Here is a 27730-nt window from a genome sequence, read left to right as displayed (position 1 = left end):
AAATTGTGATGTTTGTACTCTTTTCCCATACAAGTTAACAAAATCAGAAGAAAATAGAGCAACAGCTCTGCGAACACCGCCAGGATCAGCAGTGCTCCCTACATTTCAACTCTCAAAATTAATTTTGGCTCCACTTACCAATGAAGATCTACTGGAGCTTATTTCTATTTACCAGAGAGGGAACAGAAACCACAGCACATTAGCAGCCAACTCGCTAGCTTCCTTGTTCCGTGACTGATAAAAATAGAGACGTGTTTCCAGGATAGTAGCCTCACTTGTAATGTTCTCAGTCCCTCTCTCTACCATACCCACAGACTTGCTGCCTTTAAAACATGTACCGAATCCCTCAAAACTGTGCTTCCCTAAGTCTGAACATGATACTATAGGAAGCTTGTAACATCTCTTTTAAACCACAAATCTAAATTTCACATGAGGAAAATTAAAGCATGCCTTCTGGCTTTTTAGCATACTCAAATCCTGAATATCAATACGACTAGTCAAAAGAAAAAATAGTTACAAAAGAAATTGTGACCTAATTTCTCTATTTATTTCTTATCAAGAAATTTTCAAATACTGCTTGTGCCATTCCCCTTTTGGGAATCCCGAATATAGTTGTCTCCATTCATATACTGAAAAGTGTAACGGGCAGGTTTCTGACACCAAGTCTTTAAAAATGTGTTTAAATGGACATACGTGTACCACGACTACAGCTGCAAACCAAAGGATTGATAACCACGATTCACCCTCTTTGTTAAAGTGCTGGATATCAGCTACACAAAATGCTACAGTATTTTATTATAGAGATGTAAAATCATTCCACGCTCTCTTCCAAACATCCAACTTGTATTTCAGACAAAGATACCAAGGGGGAAAAAGTATCCAGCTGTCTAGAACTTCAAATTCTCTCATTTGTACTGTCATTTAACATAAGACAAGATTTAAGACCAGACTTTAACTGTTTCCAAATGTTTTTGTGTATGCTTCTGCCGAAACCTTTAACCATTATCAAGCACTAGAAATCTTAAACAACAAATACACATGTAGTGTTCCTTTTATTTTGTTTTCAGACACTTTTCTGTCGAATGCTTGGCATCACACGTTAGTCATGGTAATATATGATAAATACTTAATGACTTTCAAAGCACCTTGGGTAAATTGCAAGTGCAAATGATTTTAAACACTGATACATAGAAAACTCTTATTCCTGTGGGGAAATGTCTGTAGACACTGCAGTAACAAAACAAAACAAAAAAAAAAAAAACAAAAAAAAACACTCAAATTATAAGTTTAATTGTAAATTTCGGAAGAAACTATTCACCCTTTGAAACAATCTTACGAAAAATAAATACTAGCTTTACTGAGGAAAAAAATCTGCATGCACAGGAGAAACCTGAACCTAAATACATGTGGGAAATGCAGAATACGGCACTGAAACAAAACAGAAGGGGTTTAAAAATGTTCTCTCTAATCCTAGTATGTGTTAGGCTTTTTTTTTTTTTTCCTGGAAATGATGTAACAAAGTGCAAAAAGTAGTTGAAGCATTACCTTCTTTAAGTGTTAGGAAAGAACACAGCCTCCCGTGTGACTTGCCAGTGGACCAGGAGCACATGTGGCCGATGACACACTCCAGGTCGGGAACTTGGCCGTCGATCCAAGCACTTTGCAAGCACAGACGAGTTCGTGTCTCAGCTTGACCTTCTGCCTTCAGCATCCATCTCGGAAAGAAAATGGTTTACTTGGGGGTGGGCTGCAGGAAAGGGTGACCATATGTTCTGAAGCAGAATTCACCAACAAACATGAAAAATTGAGAATTTCACTCTTTGCCGCTCTAGGTTTATTTTTCCATGTAAAAATAATCAGAATTTTACAGTTAATAGAGAGATTTATGAAACAACTTACCTCTGGGCATTTTTTCTTTTAAAATCAATATATTTTAAAGTCTATACTTTATGGTGCTATTTACAATAAAGAGAAACAAAAAACACTTTCAGTGATAGCAATAATTTATTGTTTTGCATAAGAAGGTAAGATCAGAATCCAGGTAAGACACCAACCAATGACCTGATGGCAAATTCAAGTATCGAGCTTGGTACAATAATAAAAAATACTAGCATTTGTTTGACTACGGCAAACAGCTAAAACACAATAAAAACATCTGGACTTGACTGTCAAAACATACAGATCTCTAAAAACCCACACAGCACATCTTGAATATGTGGAATATTGAAAACATGTTTAGTCATCTTCGTTCCCAAGTTTTTGGAGTCCAAAGGAGCACACAGCCCTCCCCATAGGTGCCTCAGAACAATTCAGTACACGGGCTCAGCGTCCATCACGATAACCAGGTTCCTGTGCTGTCAAAACTGTTGGACAAAGACATTTTTTTGCCACGAGCTTGTATCATCCCTGCCAGCCTTACAGTGGCTTCTATTTTCTTTCTTTTTTATTTATTTTTTTAAAGCAAACACTGTGATAATGTTGATTTTCAAGAGCAATCTAGTAATTTAAGTAAAACTACCTCGCACTCGTTAAAGACTCCGTGCACATTTTGCTCTGCTGGATTTATGTTTTTGTGATTCCCTTCCTTTTGCAGGTGTTACAATTCAGGACTTAGCTTCTGGCCTGGAGACGGGGCAGGCAGCCATCCATCTAGGAAATGCCTGCCAGGACTGTGCTGAGGATCAGAGTCGGTGTCTCTGTAAATGCAACAAAGCACGGTGCTGCTCACTGCTGCCCGGCACAGCAAGCATGTTGGAGAAGGTCCTCCTAGACCACACTGACCCAGGAATGGGAATTAAAATCTTTTCAAAAGGACATGAAAAGCATGCAGTAGAGCCAGCACTGTTTTAAAACAGGGACTTTGGAGAATATTCTATCATCTATTTCTTAAAGAGAAAAGCAGGTCCCTTTTGGGAGAGTTATTTTATACTGATGTTCTGAGACACCGTGGGTTAGAAGCAGCATTAAGAGTGTTTCATTAAGGACTAAAGCTCCTCTGGCTGGAAATGGCCAGATCCTGGGAGCTGCAGAGTGCCAGCTCAGTTTTCACTGGTTGCTAGAGGTGGTGAGGGCACTCGGCACCTTGCAGGCAAAGGCAAACAGCCTGAATTACAGATCCCCTGAAAAACAGTTTGATTTTCAATAATTTAAAAAAAAAAAAAAAAAAAGGAGAACATTTTCCCAACCCACAGAATCTGCCTGCAATTAATTTAATCAACAAATCTCAATTGGTATTACAAAAAGGTTTAAGTCCACCTGAAAAATGGTGAAATTTGACAGAAGTTACATTACAGCCATTCAAACAGAGCATTTATCCATACTGAGATTCAGTACATCTGTAACTCTTGCATAAACATTTCCAGACTCCTAGGGATTTTGCTGTTGTTGCTTGCATTTCATTTGTTTTATACAACTCTAAGTCAAATGCAATGACCCACGCATTAAATATGCATTTAGAAGAAAACTGCAGAACCCAATGGCTTGATCAGCACATGAACTGAAATAAAATATTTACATGGAATGTTGAGCTCAATTTACAGAGACGGTGTTTCAAATTACAGTCGTGGTAATCTGTTTAATAAATGATCACATTGACAAGAAATTTAAAAATTTAACATCCCTTTTCAACCCTTTCATAAATATATAAGTTTTCACTAAATTCTTTACTCTTTAAACAAGACATCTATATTCTCTTTACAGATTAACATGAAATAACTGTTTCCTGTTTGAATGCCACAGATGTGATGATCTGAATTGAGCAAGTTCCTATACACACGCTGTACTTACAAGACATATTCACAACACAACACATGGGTGTTACTTGGTCTTTACAGATGTATTCATTTTCTGCGTATCAGTAGTAAATAAAGAAAAATACCAAATTATCTATATTAAAAATACATAGTCTATGATACATTAGCTTTCGCTGCCACATCGAATTTAAAATGAGGTTTCCAACTGTGTCTGACCACTGACAAAGATATTTTTTATAATGAAGTTTACAGCATTAATTTATTTTTGGATGGAGACAAAATGTCTGTTACACTACTAAAAAAAGTATCACTACATACTGAACAATAGGAAGAGTTAACTTATTGCAACTGCTTTCCAGATCTTCAAGGTTTCGTTACTAATAGTTTGAAAATTTCTGAAGGGAAATCTGTTCTAAAGAATGCTAAAAATGCTTGTAATCAATTTAAAGAAAAAAATAAAAACTCTTTGTTGCTATTCATACTGCTTCGCCACTGATTTTACAGATGACTAATCCCAAAGATTTTGAAGTTATATACATAGTAACTCACATTTTTCCCTATTTAAATAAATATTCCTGTGAGTTTTGTTGTGCCACAAAGCATGCATGAAAATATTTTCAATCCATGCACGCTCACAGCAGAGTTTTTCACAATTAAGCCACTGAATATCTTTTTTTCATGACTACACAAGTGCAAAGGAATACGAAAATCACTCTGTACATATAAGACAAGGTTCACATCTAAAAAAGTAAAAACACTTATCTTTTTATGGATAGGATGTCTTCCTCATAAAACTGTTGGTCACTTTTGCCTGCCTCAGTTCTCTCAAGCACTTAACGGATAATAACTTCCAAGTGCTGATGTGCTTTTTATGAGAGCAGTTATGCTTAAAACCGTCAAAGTGCTGATCTCCAGTAGTAATTACTATCTTCTGCAAACTCTCCATTAAAAAAGCTTACCTTGGAAATGGACATAAGAATGACAGAGAGATGTTTGGCAGTTTTGTTACACCAGCATTAGCTCACTTTACTGAGCGTAGTAAGACTTCAGTTCGACCTGTCTGTACTGTCCCAAAATTATCAACAGGAAGATTGAAGACACGGAAAAACAAGACCAGTGCCAAGTATGTGAAGAGTGCACCTGCTGCTCAGGTAGAGTTAGAAAGCCCTCCTACCAAGAAAATGGCCCTTAAGTATTGCCTAACCATGCACCAGATTTAGACTTGGTCGACGTCAGACGCCTCGTGTATGTGAAACGTTACGAATGCAGCCAGCTGACAGGAACCCAGAAGGTCTCAGTCTCCAATCTGTCAAAAGTTGTTTTGAGCTCGCTGTAGGCTGTAGCGAGGTCATCGTTGACAATCACCTTATCAAAGAGGTGGCCATACTGGCTCTCCATCACCTGGGCAGACTTGATCATTTCTTGAAAATCTTCCTCCTAATAAGATCGGTGCAAGGATCAGTCAGTCCACAGAAACATTACATAAACTAATTCTGTGGTAAATGTGAAGCTACTTGTTTATTTCTTATCTCATCAGGAAATGGAAACTGTTTTTTATTTTTAAAGAAATATAGAAATGACCGTTTCAAATCATCTCAGAGAACATTCTCACAAGTAGAGTTTGTTCTACAGGCAATCCTTTCATCTCTGCCCTTGCAGTAACACAGTTGGTCACCGCATGGTAATTAAAGAGAACATTTTCTGTTAGCAACACCAGTGGAAAATGTTTCTAGCTGTTTACTTTGATGATACATTTAAAATTTCACTACTTACGTCTTGGCTTGCTATCAACAAGCAATTTGTTACAGTGCAGCCTTTGCTCTTTTAAGAGCTTGGCAGGAGCTGTCTTCCTACGCCTTGTTAGACCTGGTTCAGTGGATTCCTGCTCATGTTTGGGGAGGGAACAAATCCTTGGAATTTAATTGATTACACACGATGAGATAATAAAACTGTCCCAACTAAACAATATCCTAAAGAATGAAGAATATCCTCTTAAGAACGAACTCCTCTTATATTTTATATATGACACGAAGTATTGTTGTAGTGCATTATTTCCAAACTATTTCAAAAGCATATTCTACAAAGACAGTCATACATAGACTTACATGGATACACAGAGAGATACTGTATCTGCTCTATCTAAAATATCTATCTTTGTAAGTCTATCTGTGACTTAGCTTGAAAACCAAATCTAAAAATTCCTAAATAACATCTTATATTTGAGTGAGGGAAAATGATACACCCCTTAAAAGCAGAAAACAAAGTCTAACAATGATTGACTTTGGTCTTGTCTCAATTAAAATATTTTTATATTGTATTTTAAGGAAGTAAGCAAGTTACTATTGGGTAACATGACTAATTTTTCCTTTCTTTCTTTTCTGATTGTTGACTAAAGGCAGCATTTATTACTTTCACTTCCTTGGATTTTTTTCATTCTTTCTTATAATATTTATTTCCCTTTAACATTTTTTATGTCTGCCCAAAATATGTTATTTTTATTAAAGCAGCATTTATTTTTTCAATTGATGCTTTATATTTGAGGTTTCCTCTAAATTAGACTCAGAGCTACACTTGATAAAACAAGGAAATTCCTATACTTAAATAGAAACATCTAAGCCCACATGCAAATTTTTTAAGGAGATCCACAACATCATTTGTCATAAAAATATACTTGCATTTTGAGGGTTCTTCAATTACATAAACTCACATAGAACATGATGGAAATGTAAATACCCATGAGCACAGCAAACAATGAGAACATCACAGCAAGTTTAGGGTGACAGAGACTGGGAAATAACATGTATGGTAAACACCACCAACAAACTCTTAACAAGATCTCATGCTTTACCATGCCTAAATAAACTTACTGTAAAGGGTTTTGCAGTTCCCCTATCATCTTTACTTGAAATAATCTTGGCATTTTTTCTGGTCTCTCTCAAACGGTCAAGCGGTGGAGGCTTTATAAATATAACAAACGGTTTAAACTCATATGTCCGTAAGTGTTTCACTGTCTGGGAAGAGGAAAGATTTAAATTAATTAGTTTATTTCTCAAAATGGAATTCACTATAGCAAAAGGGTAGGAAAGCTCTGCAGGAGGATCTGGATAGGCTGGACCGATGGGCTGAGGTCAACTGCATGAAGTTTAACAAGGCCAAGTGCCGGGTCCTGCACCTGGGGCACAATAACCCCAAGCAGAGCTACAGGCTGGGAGAGGAATGGTTGGAAAGCTGCCAGGCAGAGAAGGACCTGGGAGTGATGGTGGATAGTCGGCTGAATATGAGCCAGCAGTGTGCTCAGGTGGCCAAGAAGGCCAACGGCATCCTGGCTTGTATCAGGAACAGCGTGACCAGCAGGGCTAGGGAGGTGATCGTCCCCCTGTACTCAGCTCTGGTGAGGCCGCACCTCGAGTACTGTGTTCAGTTTTGGGCCCCTCGCTACAAGAAGGACATCGAGGTGCTTGAGCGGGTGCAGAGAAGGGCGACGAAGCTGGTGAGGGGCCTGGAGAACAAGTCCTACGAGGAGCGGCTGAGGGAGCTGGGCTTGTTCAGCCTGGAGAAGAGGAGGCTCAGGGGCGACCTTATTGCTCTTTTTAGGTACCTCAAGGGAGGCTGTAGCGAGGTGGGGGTTGGCCTGTTCTCCCACGTGCCTGGTGACAGGACGAGGGGGAATGGGTTTAAGTTGAGCCAGGGGAGTTTTAGGCTAGATGTTAGGAAGAACTTCTTCACTGAAAGGGTTGTGAGGCACTGGAACAGGCTGCCCAGGGAAGTGGTGGAGTCACCATCCTTGGAAGTCTTCAAAAGACGTTTAGATGTAGAGCTTAGGGATATGGTTTAGTGGAGGGCTGTTAGCGTTAGGTTGGAGGTTGGACTCGATGACCTTGAGGTCTCTTCCAACCTAGAAAATTCTGTGATTCTGTGAAAAGAAACTCTCCACTAACCAAAATAAACCCATAAAGCACTTGTAGAAGGCTATCTTCAGAAAGGCTATCTAGAAGCCAGCTTTCTGTCCTCCTCATGTTGTCAGGGTCCACAAGACCCTGGTGAAGGTTCATCCCAGAAGGGCTCACAAGCCTGAGTCCACTGGAGAATTTAGTATTTCACTGAAAAATCAGGCATGCTGGACATGCAACAGTCTGGCCAAGCAATCTGGCAGCACCAGCCTCAGGAGCCCCTGCCCAGTTCCCCTGGTGCAGGTTTGGCTTGCCCAGATGCTCTTCTGCTGGCACAGCTCTCTTGCTGCTGCTCTACAGCAAAGCCCCACATCTGAAAGTGCACTGGGAACTGCTCACAACCTGCTGGGGTTCAGAAGCCACAGGCTGGCCACCCTTGGAGATGAAAAACTTCGCCTACTTTTAAGCAAAGCGGTCCAGCTCCTGAAAGTGCTGTGGTTATTAGTAGAAAAAAAAAATCCCAGTGGAGCTGTTCAGCTGATTTGAAAGACAATGAAGGTTAGCACGAGAACAAATGGTTTAGACAGGAATGGTCTTAACAATTATCCAGCCAACAACACACTGAACGTGTTCCTTGACTTGTCTGCCCTGCATGGAAACCCTTTGCACAGACATACTGCTAAACACGGAAGAGAGTTGCTGGATTGGTGACAGCTCAAAGCTTTTCTGAAATTTAAGTTTTGGAGAGAACCTCTAACATGAAACGGCAGAAATTTGAATGAAAATATGGGAGCACTTTGTAATCACATCTTTGGTATTGTGATGTGAGCTTTCAATTCAGTTAATTACTGAGCTGAATACTTGCAAAATATATTGAAGTTTCCTTCCTCTTCTCCTTTCAGCAAGCCTTGCTGCGATAAAGTTACCCAGCAAGCCCACCCAATAGTAACTCAGCAAGGAATAAAATACACTTTTTTAGAAACAGGTTCCTGGAATGCTAATATGCAACACAGGGAACTACAGGATTCCAGAAGTGCTTACTTACATGAGGCTGCACATCCAACAAACAGACTTTGTTTTTAGCTAGGACTGATCGAACAGAGTCTAAACTTGTACCGTAGTAGTTGTTCTTATATTCACCGTACTCGATGAACCTGTGGCAGAAGGTGAAAGCAACTGGAATCATTTCCATTTTCTCCAGCAAAAACTTATCAGTTTGGCTTATAAGATCTAATTCAGAAGCAAAAATATTTTACTTTACACTTGAGTTTTACCGTGTTTTATAAAGGAAATGCTGTCAAGTACTTCAGCATGTCAATTTTAAGAAATCTTCTACTTTACCACGTTCAAATCAGTAACACCTGCTTGTATTACAGTTAAAGAGAAAAAAGTACTGTAGTCCAACAGCCCACTAATGTTTTCCATCACCTCTTTTTCTGAACTAATGCAATGCAATAAAACAGTGGATAAGCTAAACAATAGAAACTACTGAAATTTCATTGCACACTACAGAATATCCAAATTCTGTCCCAGAAGAGGAGGAGGAGCTACAACAGTGCTAATGGAACTGAGGCGGCTGGTTCTGTGCTATAAAAGTAAAGCACGAGTTGCCAAAAAAGCAAAGCACAGTTTGAAGTTTCAATAAAACCCACAGCTTTGTGTCTAATACACTTTTGCCCTCTGAAACACTGGGGCAAAATTTCCAGCTACAACATTTTACAGGCTGCTTGAGAGCATGATGCTACCATTGTCTTCATTTGAGTTTAAGTTCTGGAGGGTTTACAGGCAGGGGCTTCACTGTAGGTCTCTAAATTCAAAAGCACAGGAAGTGCCTGTCCTGAAAAAGAGCAGAACTACACAAACATTGATTCAAGCACGTTTGCAGCACTTCCAGACCCCTCTCTTCCAGCACTGCAATGCTTTATTGCTATCAAAGACGACGCTCAACACCTACAGTATCAAGTCTTATTGATGAGCTGAAGTACTGAAACCACTTGGAAGCTTAGAAACATTTGTGTCTGCATGTATTTCTTTTTTTTTTTGTTCTGTATTTCAGATTCTGTGAACTGTTTATGTATCAAAATGTAATTCTAACAGACCTTCAAATCACTGCAGCTTACATCCACTCTGAATTACTATCTAAAGTTACAACTAACCCCATTTTACAATAAAGCCATTGTCTTAACTACAGTTCTAATTAAAACCTCTTCACCATACTTGTTATTCTGTATGTCAGTCTCAAACAAGTGCTTGGAAATGAAAATGTATTCAACGCCATCACTTTCTTGGCTTCTTCTTGGTCGGGTAGTGTCTGCAGTTTAATTAAAAGAAAAAAAGAAGAGATGTACAAAACAATATAATGCAAACCAGTTCAAGAAACATTCAAAAGTGTACAACCCTTGTGCAATACTAAGCGTAGTGGTTCCCTTACTTCTGACAGACATAAGGCTGCTCTGCTAGGCAGCACTCAACACGTGATAGGATTGAGTTTAAAAGCATGCACAGCAAAAAAAAAAAGCCTCCTGGACAAGTGTCAGATTATCATTTTTATTAACCAGTGGAAAAATCCAATAAAATGAGGACAGCTGAATAATAAAAAGGAGCAGCAGTCCATAACAATTACCCCAACTTTGCCACTCGTTAAACTTATTAGCATATTAGACCATAAAGGGAAACAAAGTTCACCAACCTGATTTATAAAATGTTATGTTCATTAACAACACTCGCAGCTATGGTATGTAAAGCATGATAGTAAAGAAACGGGGTGTGAATTTTATGTTTTAGTGCTTTTCGTTTTCTGGTGATTCTTTTTTCTTTCAGTAGTCTTGCATTATTAGTTGCAGTTTTTACTTTCCTTCAAGCACTAGGCACAAAGTTTTTACCTACAAATGAAACTTCCTTCTGGAGTTGCCACTTACGAATGACGAACCCCTCTAAAAATCACATTTAATGCAAGGTGTGTGTTACAGCATCATGTATTCTTCATCATATATGAACATATACAACCTGCTTGCAGAAACCCAGTTGTTGAGTGCCATTTGATGCCATGCTCTTCTTAGGTTGACAAAGACAAGACCTCCAGTTCTCCCTGCAAGTCCTAACTTACTGAATTTCAGGGAGAAGGATTTCTTTACTTGTTTATTTTAAATTATAACCACAAATTTGGAAGAGAAGTGAGAAAAGGCAGCTTGATGAATTTGATGAATACTGGCAATTTTTAGGGAAATACTTTTAGGCAAATGATTGCATATGCTTCAATGTGTTAAATATTTGGGAACATCTTTTTTTTTTGTAGTTTTCAATACCCAGCTGAGGCAAATATTTGCAAATGTAATGACTTGCTGAAAACAAATGTATTCACTTTTCTACCTAGAAAATTATTTAATACATATACCTTATCATATACCTTATAGTATACTTGTACTTGCAAAAAAAAAAGTGATAATATCTCCTGAATTCAAAATGTTGGACCCATATTTTTGAAGGATCCCTATAGGAGGCAAAATTACAAGTACAAAGCAGACCAAGGAATGAAAGCCCAACTAAGACTGTCAAGTCCTCTGTATGAAAGAAAACCCAGTAAAGTACTGCAGAGTTTAATACAGAGCAATTTTATGCATTATTATACAAATCATATTACTTAATCATATGGGGGGAAGAGGGGAAAAAATTCCCCAAACCAACTTTTCTGAAGCTAATCAAAGGGATTTAAATCATTTATTCATGGGATGAAATTGTTTATTATCAGTCTTTATTTTCCAGCCTAATGTATAAAGGGCATTTTGCTGAAAGCAAGTGTTGGTAACAGAGTATGTTTCACAGTTTTACAGCTAAATCCAGGGTGTTCTTCAGCCGAGTTTCATTTACGAAACCTCACTGACATCAATCATGTTATACTTGTAGTAAAAATCCACTGCAATGCCTCTGAGCCAAAACGTCCTATCAATTTAATCAATGCTATTTAAAATACAACTGCAGCAGCACTTTTAGAAATTAGCAAAGTAATTTGGATGCCAAGCATGCATTTAGAGACCTAAATCTGAAAGTGCCTTAAGTTAATGCAATAAGAAAGGAAACCCAGTATAGCATTAAGAGAATAGAAGTGTGTTTTTACTTACGTGGCACTGTTACCCCGTAATGCTGGGTGTCACTGATCAGCAATTTCCGTTTAAGTTCATTCAGTCCAACACCTACAGGACCTGAAAGAAACAAATGGTGCTGTTTCCCCGCAGCCAGGTCTCTCTGGTCTTCAGGCACAAGTAGTACTCCCTGAGATAAGCCCACAGAGCTTATGGCTAAAATACAAACTGGCTTTTCATCAGTCATTTAGAAACGCCCATGGACATAGCCTCTCCTCGAATATACAGTGCTGACAAACTTCAGGGGAGTTAGCTGGCAGTTACTGTGTTCTGACTTTACTACCGAGGAAAAAATCAGTGAAAAAGTTGACAGCAAAGCCAACTTTCTTCTCCACTGCACTCCTCCCCTGAGGAGCACGGCTCCCACCTTCTCCCCATGTCCTGGGAATCCCACTCCTGGCAGCCCCTGCTGCAGGCAGGAGTTCAGTCGGCCTCAGGCCGTCCCCGTCCACCTTTTGATGGAGTCAGGGCAGCACTGAACGGGGACAGGGATGAAGGGCAGCTCCTCTCCATGTGCTCAGCGCTCCCCAGGTCACAACCTGCCTGGGGCGCTTTTGTTTCTTTCTTTGCTGTTGATTTTCTTTTGAACTCTGCTTGTGTGCTGCCTGCTGTCTGAACTGCTCCAAAACAAACATTTCCTTCTTCGTGTGGCTGCCAAAGAGGGACCACTCTTGGAAGGAGGTTGGCAGAAAGAAACAGACTGCATGGAAGGCTTTTGACCCAACTCCTCCACCTCCACTTGAGTCCTAGAAGTTATTGCAGAGACGTTGCTTTTGATTTTGGGGTTGTCCCTAAGTCTTAGCCATATGCCAATGATTCTTGAGGTTTCTCTGAGGGCACTTTGTGTCCTGTGAGCTCTCAGAACCGCTCCCCAGCACCAGGAACCTTCTGTGCAGGGCTCCAGCCTGTTCACCATGTTTGGTGATATGTTCACGGAGGAAGCACAGCTGTGTGTGTGTGTCCACAAGTTTCTGATGTGTACTGGCCTTGTTTCTGCCAAGCCAGGTCAAGAGCAGAACACAGAGGAGAGTAATTTGAACCACATCCCAAATAATCCAAGGATAATACATGTGGTTTTAAGGAAAATTCTTGCTGTTGTAGGAAAAGGGATACATATATACATTGAATGCTTTGTAATAGCCATTTTAGAAATCAGAAATACAAAACCTAATAAACATTTTAATGAAAGAGTGACATATTGCTTAATTACTAGTGAGTATGGTATCAAAACACAAAGCCTGACGCTTCAACACCTTCAGGTACCTATTGGTAAAAATGACTGTCCACCCCGCCTGAAGTTAGAAACACGTAATGATGAGAAGCAAAGGACTGCTACTATCCCCAGGCTGCAGTCTTTCTGCAAAATCTTAAGAGTTTCTGCATTTATAATTTTATATGTTTACATAAGTTAAAAACACAACTACATTTCAAGTTCCATCTCTGACCCGCCTGTAAATTAATCTATCAGTATGTATAAATGTTTATTTAATATGGTGTACAGCAGCCTCTACTGGTGCATGTCTGCAGAGGAAAGCAATGTGTCATGAAGATAATGGCATTACTCTTGTGTTTATTTAAAAAAAATATATATATATATATTATTTTTTCCCTCTTTTAATAGTATAGCTATTTAAGCAAACAGTTGTTTTTTTCAGGAAAAGTGATTAAAATTCTCAATATGTACTAGCAAAGTTGAATGAAACAAGTGGAATTCGAGGAAAAAGGAATCATTGTATTCCTCTAAAGCAAAAAAAAAATTCCCATCAAATCTGCACAAATATTATGTCCTTAGCCTATGTGCTGTCAAATCAACAATATGCTTTTAGCTCTATTTATATATAAATAATCCAGGCTTCATTTACTGTGACAGATGCTTTGGAAACTTAGATCAAATCTGTTTTAAGACCCAAACCTCATTACTACTCTGTCTCCCCTTCCAGGTTACCATTTTAAACTCATCTTTAAAGATTACTACTGAAAGTTGAGGATTCCTCTTTTTCAGTGCTGTCTTCACAAAACTCTCATAATTGTAGCACATGGACTTTTCGGGCTGATTCCTAATTAGTAATGCCATCCATTATGCTCGTTTTTACACCACAACTCCTGAGTGTAACATATACTTCTATTCTGAATCTTCTTTTCATTTTCGTGCTACAGAAAAACATGCTGGTTTCTAATAATTATGAATCTGGATATGATTTGAACTCAAGAAGAGAATAAAGCATCAGGATTGGAAAGGACAGTCCAGATTCTTATTGCAGAATGCCAGGCATGTGGGACACATGACTGTAGCATAGTTTTAGTTTACTATAAATCACCCCAGACAGCAATATTTAGTGTTACGGTGACAGATTTAGAAATACTTTGTTTATTTTTTTGTAAATGAACATTTATGTTGCTTGATGTTCCATGTTAGTCATGTCAACTGCTTGAGTCCTGCATAAACAGACTGCAGTGCCTACCTTGCTGCAAGACAGTCTTGCAGAATTAAGATCTCCAATCATTAAAATTTGCATTATGTTTTGTACCATTCAGACATGCCTGGAGAAAACTGGAAAAACTGTGTGATGTAAGTTCAGACCTCAGGAAGATTAACTCAAGCAGTTACTCTTCATCAACAGATACAAACTGATCTCCTAGAAGTCTACTTATTTGAAAGAAAAAAAAAGAAATTGGTCTTTCAGAAAAGATTTTGGAAGGTAGGTGACATCACCTCTGCTGGGACTGTAAAGACCCTGTAGAAAACATGCATTGACAGGCACTGTGCATGTCAGTTATTCCTTCTCTAATACAACTGACCACTATAACGCAATGTAGAAATATGGCACAATGACATATGAGGTAGGAAAGCAGAACATCATTTTTCCATTTTTCAGTAAATTGTCACTAGCAGTGGGAGAGCACTTCTAGATCTGCTGTTCACTGAAGCAGGAACAGGGGGTCCATGCCAGTTTTCTCATTGGCAAGACTCGCCAACATAGATGCTGCATCCTTCGTAAAACAGACATTTCTGAACCATGCTGACCTACCTATTCATTTAGTCAGGAAGGTTTAATGAACACAGAAACTCTAGATCTCCTTCTTCATTGTTCGGATGGTTTACTTGGAGTGGTATGGTCAAAGCAGACTATCTTCCTACAGCATTGCTGAAGTGCTATTAAATTCCTGCAGGCCACTAGTGAACATGATGCTAAAGGTATGTCCTTTGTACCGAGACAGACCTGGTCTTCACACAGCTTCTTCATGATAAAACTAAAAGTGATGGATTTTTCAGTTTTTAATATAAGAAATATAACAACAGAGAACTCTTCCAGTCCCCGATTTATTTTTTCTGCAGTAGTGACCAGCAGGACACCATTGTGGGGAGTATTGATAGCCTAGTTCAGGGACAAGACCCCTTTCTGATTTGTGCCACATGCTAATAACTGTTCCTTTGTGGTTACACACCTCTGGTTCTTGTTTCCACCACTGCCCAGGGCATATGCATCACCACAGATGCACCCGAAAGGCTTTACATGCCTCTGGTGTCAGCACTGTATGCAAGCTACCATGTGTGTTCTGGGGCACATGCTCATTGTTTGTTACTACTGACCTTGCTTAATCCTAGCACTGCCCCCTTTAGAAATTTCTGCCTTAGCTGATACTATGCCATGTACAATTACAGTGTATGGCACATCCATTCTGACTCTCAAGAAACAAAATTTGTGCTGGTCTGGCCTTCACAATTACCGAAGCAGAAGCCTTTGTGGGCAGGACATTTTCCTCATTCAAGTAAATGAAAATTCCACTGTCTAAACAATATAGCTTGTATTAAAACATTCTGCCTCAGCTTGATAAGGCTGCAACACTGGTCACATGATATTGGACAATTTTGCTTTTAGCAGAATCATCACGTTCCTAACACCTAAAAGACAGCACAGCAGAAGCATCTGTATCATTAGCACTCCAGATGATCCATTATTTTAGCCCCAAGGATATGCAGGACTTTATTCATGAGCATACATTTGCAGACAAGGTAAAAGCTTGACAAACTAATACATGTAGCTGAACCTGAGACTAATACATCACACTGCAGGGCACTAAAAATTACTATGTATGCAATTTGCATTCTGTAAATTAGACTAGACCAATTTAAAATGAGGCCAAAAGAAATTTCCACTTCACAGTTGTCAAACTCCCTCTCCCTAAAAAAAGAACAAAACAAAACCTCAAAAGCTTTCCAACAGTAAATTATGCATTTAGGCTTAGCATAACACAGCAGACATTTAGTGTCCCCACCAATTACAGCTATAAATTCATTATCTGTCCCTTTGTTTCCTGGTAATAATACCCAAGTTATGTTTGACAGATTATATTGTACGCTGCTACTGGCACACAAAAAGCTTTTAGAATATATTCGCTCCTACTATACCTGTGTTGCTTAGCTCTGCTACTTTTTCCACATTTCGCACAAGACATTTTTATAGTATTGGCCAGACTTAAGCTGCCCTTAATATCCAGAGAAAAACATTAGAATTACTGAAGTCTGCAATAAATTTCTGAACTGCTTTTGTTACTGAAAAAGCACACTTTCTTCATTTGATTTATTACAACAAAAATCAAATGAAATCTCTAGGTATTCTTTAGATCAGACATATGCAATTTGTTATAAAAAGTCTACTTATCACACTTTTGCACTGCGCTCTGTTGATGTAAGTGTAAAATCAACTCAACCATGTTATTACTTGTTGTATATAGCCCACAATCTCACAGTGATCACACTAGTAGGTGGCTGAATTTTAGTGCTGGGGAGTGACAAAACTGTTTATTAAAAACTAAATTTAATGTTCCCTTGGATATGAGTGATATAAAAACATAGCTGCTCAACAGTTCATAACAGTCCCTGATAGGGGGTCATATTTCTCTGCTCTGCTGCTTTTAGAGTGGAGGAAACTTTACTAATGAAGCATCAGCCTATGTACTACTGCAAAAGAAACAAGAAGTAATGAGACATTATTCATTGGTAGTAATGGTTACTCACTGGTCCTACCTTTGAAAAATTTAAACTATTATACTTCCTCCTTTTTTAGAAGATTGAGGCAATACATTTCGATTAGATAATAAACACTGTAGTGGAGCTATGGTGGTGACAGATTACAAAGGAACAGAGCGTTAAGGGTGACATCTTTAATATTCTGCAGCTATATTTACATCTGCTCTTGGCACACAGAGGTTCACCTTTCATCTACCTTTCTCTCAACCTGCTTATTTACTTAGTTTAACACACCAGATTTTGTTGCTGTCCACTTATATATTCTGCTTGATTGACCACAGGTATTTGTTCTTTTTCTACATTGCTGTATTGATCGATCTTTAAGAGCAGAGCACTGACTTAATTCTTAAGAGTTTTAGTACAGATTGACTGCCAGCTTCAGATTAGTCACCACGGTAGCTATATTTTAACATCAACTCTTTTCGTTTTGGCAAGGCTGTAAACATCATCTCCTAGAGCAACCTTATATACTAATTGGGATACCCTATCTAGATGGGTGGACTACAAGACAGGTGAAAAACTGCATGAATAATCATGCTCAAAAGGTGGGCTCCAGGTGACCACTGCACTAGCCATGAGTCCCCAGTACATGCTGGCGGCAATGAAGGATACCAACATGCTGGGCTACATCAGCAAAAGGATTGGCAGTGAACTGAGGGAAGTTATTCTTTCCACTTCTTAGACTCTGAGGAATAATCAGTCCATGTTGCACTCTGTGTTACAAGAAAGATGTTGACAAACTGGAGGAAGGCCAGTGGAGGGCTTCCAAGATGATCGGGAGCTGAAATATGACCTTCAGGTGAGACAGGCTGAGGGAACTGGGCTTGTATAGGCTAGAGAGGAGATGGCTTCAGGAGGACCCAACAGCACCCTTCTAATACTTGTTGAGAAGATGGAGCCTGCCTCCTTACCACGGTGAATGGTGGGAAGAGAAGACATGGTGGGAAGACAAATTCTCAAAGCTGTTGTAGTCAGCAACCTGCTCTGAATTCAGTGCTGATCCTGCTTTGAGTGGGAGGTTGGACTAGGTGACCTTCTAAGATCCCCTCCACATGAATGAGTCTGTGGTAAATATTGCGCTAATTGTCAGTCCTCTGTTTTACCAGGTTAAAAATAAGGTTAATATTAATTTAAAAACAACTTACCAACCAAAACTACAAGCCTGTATTTGTCATTAGGTTGTCGTCTATATCTTGCAACTTCTTCATATGTTGGGATATCTGCTGTGTCGTACTGATCGCTCTTCTTGCACTCATACATAGATTTGTTTGTTTTTTTATCTTTTCTGCTAAGACGAAAGCTTCTTCTAAACCCAGCTGCAATAAGAACAGGATCTTTTCAAAATAAGAAAGTGAGTCTCCTCGAAATATCTGAGAACAGTCTCTTCCAAACACTCGAGGATTGGTGCATGGAATAAAAAACACACTGTATGTTTAATAAGCCATGTCATTAGAATGATATTTTACCACAGTTTAAAACTATGTCAGATACCTATTTAAACTGCAGAATTAAGATTATCAATAAAATCATAACAGTTACAAGCTGTAAGAAATAATTACATTAAGTTGTTAATATATTTAGAAAATTTGAGTATTTTATACATTAGGAGATATACACAAGGAAAACATTCATGCAATCTGGATTCCCATACCATACTTAATGCATTTCTATTAAATCATCATGGCACACAGACATCAAATACAACATATGGTAGAAACACATCTAGTGGTTGAAAGAGTTAATGAAAATTAATTCCTTGAATTATTTTTTGTGCTTGGCTCCATGCTGATACTATAAAAAAGCGTGCTGAACCTTTCCCGAAGATGTTTAAAAATAAAACCAAACACTGTCAGTTAAATTCCAAAACACCATGAAACATCTTAAGACAACACAGTTGCCGTATTATGGATATGTTAGCATGAAATTGAAAGTTAATATTCCTATTAAATTTGCATTTACAATTGCACCAACAGAATTAGATCTACAGTACCTATCTGCAAGACTGGAAATTTCACATAGCTATTAAGTATTTACAAAAGAGATTATCACGGGCATTTTCAAGCAGAACAGTATCCCCCCCCTCCTTCGAACACCATATGTTAAAAACTAATTTACTCCTCTGTTAATGATTACCTTACAGTTCTTCAAATAAATCCTTTACGTTAATTTTACTGGTATCTCTACTGTATTGCTTTTGTTCTAGAAGGAACTATGGAAAGGACTGCAAAGAAGGGCTGCAAAGCTGATTTCATTATTTGGTGGTAATATAGTAAAATACAAGCAACAGTTTAAAATTACTGAAAAAATCCCAACACCTTTTTTCGCCCAAGAACATTTAATAGGACAGTAAACACGTGTAAACTTTTGGTGACCCCACATTTTTCAGCAATATGTTTTCATAAACTTGTAAAAGCACTTATGTTTAGGTGTTTGAGAAGTAATCATATTACAATTTCTTCTTCAAAGGCAGTATCTGGCAAATTCAAAACCCAGTTCTGCAAATACTTAGAACCAGATCTGAAGCAAAATCCTATAAAGCTTTGTTACAGGCTTAGCATTTTGCACACCCACAGTCCCACTTAGCATAAGTCTTTGCAGAACCTGGATCACAAAGCATGTTAACCTACTTATTTTGCTGATGTGAGTCCCTATACCCACGTGAATTTACAATACATACATAAATACAAAAAAAAAGGAAATTTTGTTTTGAGAATCCAGAGATGTTGACCAATCAGATTCAAAATATGAATAAGTAAAATCAAAATTGATGAATGGGGAAAAGAGCTAACAGCCACAGAAAAGGACAACACCATTTTTAAGAGCTACCGTATGTCTAGACTGAGAAGGAGGTGGACTGAGATAAAGCAGTGACCAAAATATAAGATAGGAAAACATAATGAAATAGATAGAATTATGCTATTTTATTCCTTAAAAAAAAAAAAAAAAAAAAAGCACACTAACACTGACGTGATTGCAGTGAGAAAAGCTTTGTCAAAGTGTTGATAACTGTAAGCAGGTACAACCATGAGTCCAGGAGATCCTGTCTACGGTAGGGTGAAAGTCCATTATGATGCTACATAATCACAGGTAACTGTATATGCAATTACATAAAGGAAAGTTAACAGTAATATTAGCAATACAGACGTGAAAAGGGGTTATAAATTTCCTGAGGTCTCATCTAAAAGGCTTCAGGTTAAAAAACTGCCCTAAAAGCTAGTTAATTGTTCCAGAAAATTGAGCTCCATGCCTCTGAGCCATGTCTCATAGCACATTTACCAACAGCTTCTTAACCTCAGCTTAAATGCTGAGATGTGAAATATTTTGGAAAAATACCCTTTTTGCAAAATTTTCATGATCAATTCAGTTTCTACTGTTAGGTTTTAATACGATGATTTATTTATAACTCATTCTTCTTTCTTCCACCCACTTCATTCAGATTTCAAAACCAAACTACCAGGACATGGGTTACTGGAGAATATTCAATCTCTCCTCTAATAGGAGAACAAAACTGCGTGGTATTTTCTTTTGTGGGGGAAAAAAATAAAAAATAAAGAATAAAAATACAAGAATGTTTTTGGTGCAATCTTTAGGCTGATTTGTCCCTTGTCACTTTTACGGGCTACATACAAAGCATCACCAAGACTCCAGTGATGTGGTTCCACTGCTAACATGAGCTTCCTTGATTAAAACATATGACATTTCTTAGATTGAAACTAACTGGCAAGATGAAATTAGTAGTATTTTACTTTGCTTTTAGAAGTTTCAACAGCAAGTTTACCTATAGGTTACAGAAAACTATTACATTAATTAAAAAGAACACACAAATATGGGGGTGAGAGGTAACAAAGGCAGTTTCCAGTATAACTGATTTCTCTGCAGCATGGTTGTGAAAGCACCCTGTAAAATGACTGAATAGGAAAACCCTGTGGTATGGGGACTGCTTTCTTACCTTAAGACAATTGTCAATTTGAAAGTTCTTCCTCAGAGCACATCTGAAAAGCCCCAAGAAAGTTTGCTCTAAGTAGCTTTCAAATCCAAGGAAAATGCAGAGTACAGACAGAAGGGATGAGCCTGTTTCAAATAGATCCCACATTTTTATGATACTGCTACTGCGTTCCTGGAAACACGCCTCTCCCTCTCTCACATCTGCCATTATACATCCACACATATGTGGCTTAACTTTACTATGACCTTCAGAAGCTATTTTCTAAATAAGTGCTAATAAATGTTTTCTATCGAACTCTGCATATATGATTACATTAGATGCTGGGCAGCTATGACTGTGCAGAAAGATTAAGCTGACTGAAACAACGCTGTGCTTGCAAGAAATGAATACCTCTATGAACAAGCAAAAAAAAATCCTGCTTATTTTTGCATCTTTTGCAATTTAGGAAAGATGAAAACCAAACTCCATAAATTTAAATTATCAATAGAGCATTATTAGAAATATAGTGGTGAGAATCACCATGGAAAAACAAAAGCAAGACTGAGATACAATAGAAAAATGAAGTTTCTGTAAAAGGATTAAGCTTAAAAGTAAACTTCTACAAGAGAACAGAGGGAAAAAGAATTGCTAGCCCAGGATATTTGATAAAATAAAATTCAGTGAATGTGAAAGGAGTCACAACCTATACTGTCTGCGGAATATGGATATCAGCAGAAATTAACCTTAGCTGCCAAGTATGCAGGCTATAAAATAAAAGGGGAAAATTCTGTCACCACAGCAACATAAAACTCTGGACATTAAGAAGCTTGCAGCAGGGCACTGGTTTCAGCTCTGTGACGAGAAGCCTACTGAACATGCTAACCCATAAAGCACCCCTGGAATGTAACAGGTTTGGTGAAATAGGAACAGCCGCCGGGAAGAAAATATGAAGAACAAATGTTCTCCAGCTACAGAAGTCTCCAAACACTTCTCAACATGAAAAAAAATCAGAAGCTGCTACTAATAAACTTAATTAAGGTCCAACAACAATCCAAGGAAAACTACTCATATCTTTAAGAATAAGAAAAAGAATGAAAAAAATAAAAGGCTGTTTATTCTTTTAATCACTAGCAATACACATCCTTACATTTGCATAGGGAAATCCACTTGGATTTCAGAATCCAAACTGAAAACTGTCAATGCGCATACACATCCTGTACCCCCTGAAATATTTTTAAAAGATGCCAATGTAAAATGCTGTGTTTCTTTAGATTTAGTAATAAAATTCAAAAGAAGTGAACAAAGGGTTGTGATTACATTCAATGAATGTAAATTCAAATATGTTCATGAAATTAGAAAGCTAATTTCTCAAATTCAGAGAAGCTACCCTAACAGGAAATATTATAATTTAAATCCATCTTTGCTCCACGAATTCACCAGTAAGGCTCCAGAACCCTATAAAGCACTTAAATGTGCTCTGTTCATTTTCATTCTTTAAAACAAGAGCTAAAGTATATGCTTAAATTATGAATATCCTTTGATGAATTTAGTTTAATCTTACATAACTTTTAGTGAAAAAATGGTATTTGTAAATGAATTTACATGTACTTTTAGTATTCATATTGCCAACAAAAATAATTATAGTACCATGGTCGTTACCAAAGTTTGTAAGAAAATGCTTTAAAATATTGTAATATTTTATTAGATATTTCTGGATATTTTTTCCCCTTCAAAATATTGCGATTTTTTACACTCGCTCGTATCCTGAGTATTTCTATTGTTACACAGGAACTGCACAAACACAGAGCAGACTTTGTACTCTGCCTGCTTCTGGACTGATTCCCAGCTTGCACATTTAGACAGGGTTAATAAAAATTTAGATTATGTCTGGATTTTTAAGACAAAATTGAGAATAGTAAACAGATGATATTCATCTATATTTACTGTATGTTCATAAAGGTTCAAGTAATGTAACTAGAATTTAAGGTTGGCAAAGACGAACTCCTAATGTTCTCCCCAGCAATTTCTCAGGAAATTAAGGCAGAAACACACAATACAAGAGTGTAATTTAAGTATTAGGAACTGGTGAAAAATCATGAAATTTATTTGAGCCACTTTAGAGGGGAGTGTTCAAATTAATAGTAGGATAACCCTGGGCATAAAAGATCAGAACCCAAAAGGTAGAGAAATCATGCTTTCTTAAAGCTGTCTTTTCTATTGGTTGCTCTTCATGACCACCTCGTGTGCATCTGAAGTACAAACCCTTTCAGAGGAGTTCCGATACTCAGAGGACATCCTGGTTCAGATTGAAATGTGAACACATACACAGAGCCCTAAACCCATAACCAGCCATGAAATTGAATTAAAAACAAGAATTAAAAATAGAATTGTTGCAGTTCACTTGATGTGATTACACGCTATTAAAATGAGGATGAAACCTGACTTACTCTTTTTGATTTTAGGAAGTTGCCAGTGCATCTGTACTTTGAAAACCTGTTCTAAAATTTTGACATGCAAAAAGATATAGCATGCTTCAACCCAGCTGATGCTAACTGTTCATATGTGTGAATATTAGCTGCTGTAAATGCAAGGTGATACAGCTCAGCTCCTTCATTACTGGTTAAACTAAATCAGACTACCTTGTTCTTGTAATGGGTTATGACACACTGACAGGCATCCTGAACTCGTTGGGGTGACCCAAGTCCTTCGGTGGCAACATTTCAGGTTTTGTTTCCAGTTTAGTAATGTTTAATCAAGACTTTATGCTGTAAAACTGAAGACTTGCCTAGAAATTCAGTTATGTAGTAAGCAAGGAGAGCCACAAATGTCTATCATCTTTCGATAGCATATATATTCAGAAAAATGGGATACTCAGGATTCATGCCAAAAACCAGTACTGCAGAACGCAGGCAGACATTCAGATCATGCTGTTTTCAGCATCAGACAAATTCACTGATAGGGAGCCTGCTGCTTTTGGGGGAGTGAAGAGCTCTGAGAAACCTCTAATTTCTAAACCAAGTATCTAATTATTTACAATCAATGAATATACTTGTGTGCCTACCCCAAGATTGATCCTAGCCTTAGACACATCTTTTTTCTCCCTGCTGTTCTGTCTCCCAGCCCTCATCTCTGTCACCTTACTTCCAGTGGCACAGACCCAGCACGAGAAGGCCAAAGGACCGCCAGTGGACTGATGGCAGCTCTCCAGCGTGTGGAAGCTCTCAAAAGATAAAACCACTGTCTGCACTGTACAGTAGATCTCCAGGAATTTTTGTAAAGTTTTTGCCTAAGTTAACTGGACATCATCTTGAATTTTTGTTCAATAGCTTCTTCCTCAAGACATCTCCTTCCTAGACGACTGAGCCATTCGGTACCTGCTGACCCCAGTGTTTCATGGAATGGGCAACAGCACGAAGGCAAGGGATTCTGCTTTGTTGCTGTCCTCCTCAAATACAGCAGCAGCCCACTAAGACCTGACTGCAAAACCACGATAGTCTGACCTTCAGCATTGCAACCAGAAGGAAAAGATGTGGAAAAAAAGAACTTTTTGTCTTCAAAGAGAAGATTTGATAACAAAACTTTAGTTTATCTGGAATTACATCCAAAGCTCCATTTTCAAGTATACTTCAACCTCTCAATACAACTGCAATTTAATGTTAATATAGTTCATACACTAACAAGCTTAACAGTTAATTTTCAGCACAATCAGATGACCATTAGTTACACAAATGCATGATAAAATCGTACTCCACTAAGCTTTTGCAAAGAGGTCAAAGTCCTTTCAGGTGGATAGCTTGTCTGTTCCTGGTGCCATTCATATACCACATTTACAAACAGCACACTACAATATGAAAACCATCTCTGATTTACTGTCCTGGTCTAAGGTGTTTCAGCGAGCTCGATTGCTTGGATGTACCAAAGCACTTTGACATGTTTCTTCCCACTCCTCTTGTAGTAGGAGGATGAAAGCCTTGGGAAAAGGGCTGGTTGCCACAAAATCCACGCCAGCCAGTCTTCAGCTGGCAGGAATTCTGGACGGTTTCAACTGAAATATTTTCACATAGCTTTTAAAATGGCACAAATTAAAAAAGTTGAAACATATTATGGAACATTCACCTTATTTAAATGTTACTTTTGTTTGAAATTCGGAATGCTGAAGCTGAAGCCAAGGGACTCCTTCCCCTCCGCTTCCCCCCTCTCCACAATGATACATTGAGCTCAGACTAGCTTTAAAGCTAAATTTAAGCCATTGAGTTATTAGGACTTATTTTATTTTGTAATGTGGAAAAAGAACCCGTGCCTGCAAATTTGCTTTGTACTCTCACTCAGTCCTTCCAAAATTGTTAGACAGACAAGTACAAAGAAAGAAAAGGTAAGCAAACCTCGGATAAAACCTCGAAAGCGTGTCTTTAAAGTCTTAAACTTTTCATGATATTGTAACCTTATTGTTACATTAAACACATTGCTGAGTTAATATACCTAAAAAGTCAGTATTTTTCCCAAATTTATATATATATTTTTATTTAAACTTAAAATCAGTACAGCATTTTAGTAGCTTATGATTAACCAGATACTGGCATACTACACTGCACAAATCCTTTATGTCAAATCCAATGAGCCATTTTCAAAATCTTAGTTTTCATGCTTTTCTCATGCACAGAACAGACACTTGTATGCAGATTACCCCCGAAAGCAAAGTGGACACAGCAGTTCCAGGGAAAAGAAGCTGAAAGAAAGAAAGAAAGAAATTGTCTTTTGTAACCAATTGCTCACCTAGATAGGATCCACTGTTGTGACCAGCACATTCAGCATCTTCTGGACGAAGGGTAAAAGCATACAGAATAAGAGCCAAGAAATAAAGCAGAATAGTTAGAAGCCCAGCAAAAAATACAGAAGAAAGTACTTAAAAATGACAACTGTACAAAGCATAGCATCAGAAAGCCTTCAATAAGCCACTTTCTTAAAAACATAAAACAACATTTATTGTTTTATATTTTAACTGGAGATATTCTGGGATTTTGCAGCATGCACACTGATCTTTTTACCTTTTCAAGCAAAAAATTTGATGACGGCGAACATTCTGAGAAGGATTCTAACACTGTATTATTCACACTTTATCAGTTAATAGAAAATAGGATGCCACTTAAAAGAAAGCAAAATGTATTTGATGTAAATCAAGCTTTTTTCGTAAATTACACATTATCAGACTTTAGCTTTAAGTTTTGGCTCACTGGATTAGACAGAAAGGTTTTTGATCAAAAACACATCCTCTCATTTGATATAAAATAACTATAATGTATATTTTTACATGCCAGAGGCCCTTTGATCAAAAATATGAGCTACAATTTCTAATGCCTTTATAAACAAAGGCCTCTTAAGTTTAAAAAAAAAAATTACAAGAGATCAGCTGCTATTACTTTAACATATGCTGCAAGCATAACAGTAACCGGCTACACTCAGAGGGAAAACAGTAAAGATGATACTACATGGATGAACTTTTTACCGTCTCAGAGAAATACTTCTTTGGTATTAATTAGAAATGCAAGACTTCTCATGGCCATGTAATTAAGTCAGAACCACCTCCTTCCAACCCAGCCCACCCAAGTTCTGCTACTACAACTTTATGACACTCCTCTTCTATGCATATCTTACAACAGTTCAAAAAAGAGAGAAACGAGTTTAAAACAATAATCCAAGTTAAGGAGCTTTTCATGAAGCAACTAGGAATATTTTGGTATTTTTTATCTACTTCTAAAATGATTCAGTGTATTTGGTGGCAATATAGAAGCAATATATATATATAACATCTCTTAGAAACATTGGACTATATTCAATTTAATTCTAAACACATGTTCTCTAAATAAAATTATTGGGCTATGCAGGGAAACTTTTGTACATGTACCTTCAATTTCCTCTGAGAAGCACAAAGGAAAAATAGGAAAGGAAATCATTAAATGGAGTGAAAGCATAACTTAAGAAAGAAAAGTTAAATCTAAGAAGAAAAATGCACCTACCACACTCAACCGCTTCCTCATCTTAGAACAGCCAAAAAAACAAAGTATTATTGTTTAATACTTCATAAATAGGAAAAAAAATGTAGCTATGTAAGCTACTCTAAAATTCTCTTGATAGCACCTATTATATTGAGGTATATACCAACATACCAGCAACTGAGTTCAACTTACATGTTTAACTACACTCAAAGACAGAAAGGGACCTAAAAAGACATTGAAATATCATGTGTGCTGCATGTTTCCTGCATGAGATTCTTCTGTTATTTATTTGGTAGCAGTGTCCTTACCCAGTTCTTACAGGTGATTTCTTTTGTATTAAACGCTGAGTTTGTTAATCCCATTGTATCAGTCTTAACCCAGAACTTCTAAGAATCACTACCATGAATGTGATCTCAGTATTTTTCTGCATTTACAGTAACAGTTGCTACTGCCCTTAGAGCTGTGTTTTGCACTTTTTTTTGTATGTTTTTGAATGTCTATTGCTGTAGCTGAAAAAAAAGCTGAAAGAATTTCTGTACTCTGTTTATGAATTATTTCTCTGACACTATGCCACTATAATAGACTTGACTTTCTGTTTACCCACAGCAAATCAATACATTTCTGCCTCCTTGACAGGGGAAAATTAATATTTTTACAATCATTTTTGGGCTTGCACAGAAAAACAACATATATAAATATATATAATGGATTTTGGTTCACAGAGACATTACATATTGAGGTCTAGATTTATAGAGAGTTTACAATCTAGATCTTATTAAAATTTCCTTTGAAATCTGGATAAATATGTCTAAAATATTAAATATTTTTTAGAGTTTCCATGAAGCGTGTCTTCTTTCGGAACATGGAGAAATTATTCAAGAGGTATTTTAAAATCCATCGTGCATAGCGGATGTTTCAAGTAAAGGCTAAAAAGTCTCCTGCCTGTATGAATAAAGAGTTTTCCCATTTCATCCCATGAAATAGGTACAAAAGTCTTTT

General features: G+C 37.6%; 1 protein-coding gene across 6 annotated transcripts in view; it reads right to left on the bottom strand.

Moving 5' to 3' along the window:
* Positions 1–1985: 1985 nt before the first annotated feature.
* Positions 1986–27730, bottom strand: part of MPP7 (MAGUK p55 scaffold protein 7) — a 148477-nt gene continuing 122732 nt past the window's right edge. For all 6 annotated transcript variants that reach the window (XM_084511462.1, XM_084511461.1, XM_084511466.1 and 3 more), the window contains 6 exons: positions 17959–18129; positions 11761–11841; positions 9860–9953; positions 8688–8796; positions 6620–6763; positions 1986–5189 (listed from right to left, as the gene is read on the bottom strand). In XM_084511462.1, the coding sequence (XP_084367588.1) occupies positions 5010–5189; positions 6620–6763; positions 8688–8796; positions 9860–9953; positions 11761–11841; positions 17959–18129 (779 nt within the window). In that variant the 3' untranslated portion in view covers positions 1986–5009. The remainder of the gene's footprint in view (positions 5190–6619; positions 6764–8687; positions 8797–9859; positions 9954–11760; positions 11842–17958; positions 18130–27730) is intronic.

This window comes from Aythya ferina, assembly GCF_964211825.1.
Source record: "Aythya ferina genome assembly, chromosome: 2".
Classification (NCBI taxonomy): domain Eukaryota; kingdom Metazoa; phylum Chordata; class Aves; order Anseriformes; family Anatidae; genus Aythya; species Aythya ferina.
The sequence above is the reverse complement of the archived record's forward strand: the minus strand, read 5'-3'. Positions and strand labels throughout refer to the sequence as shown.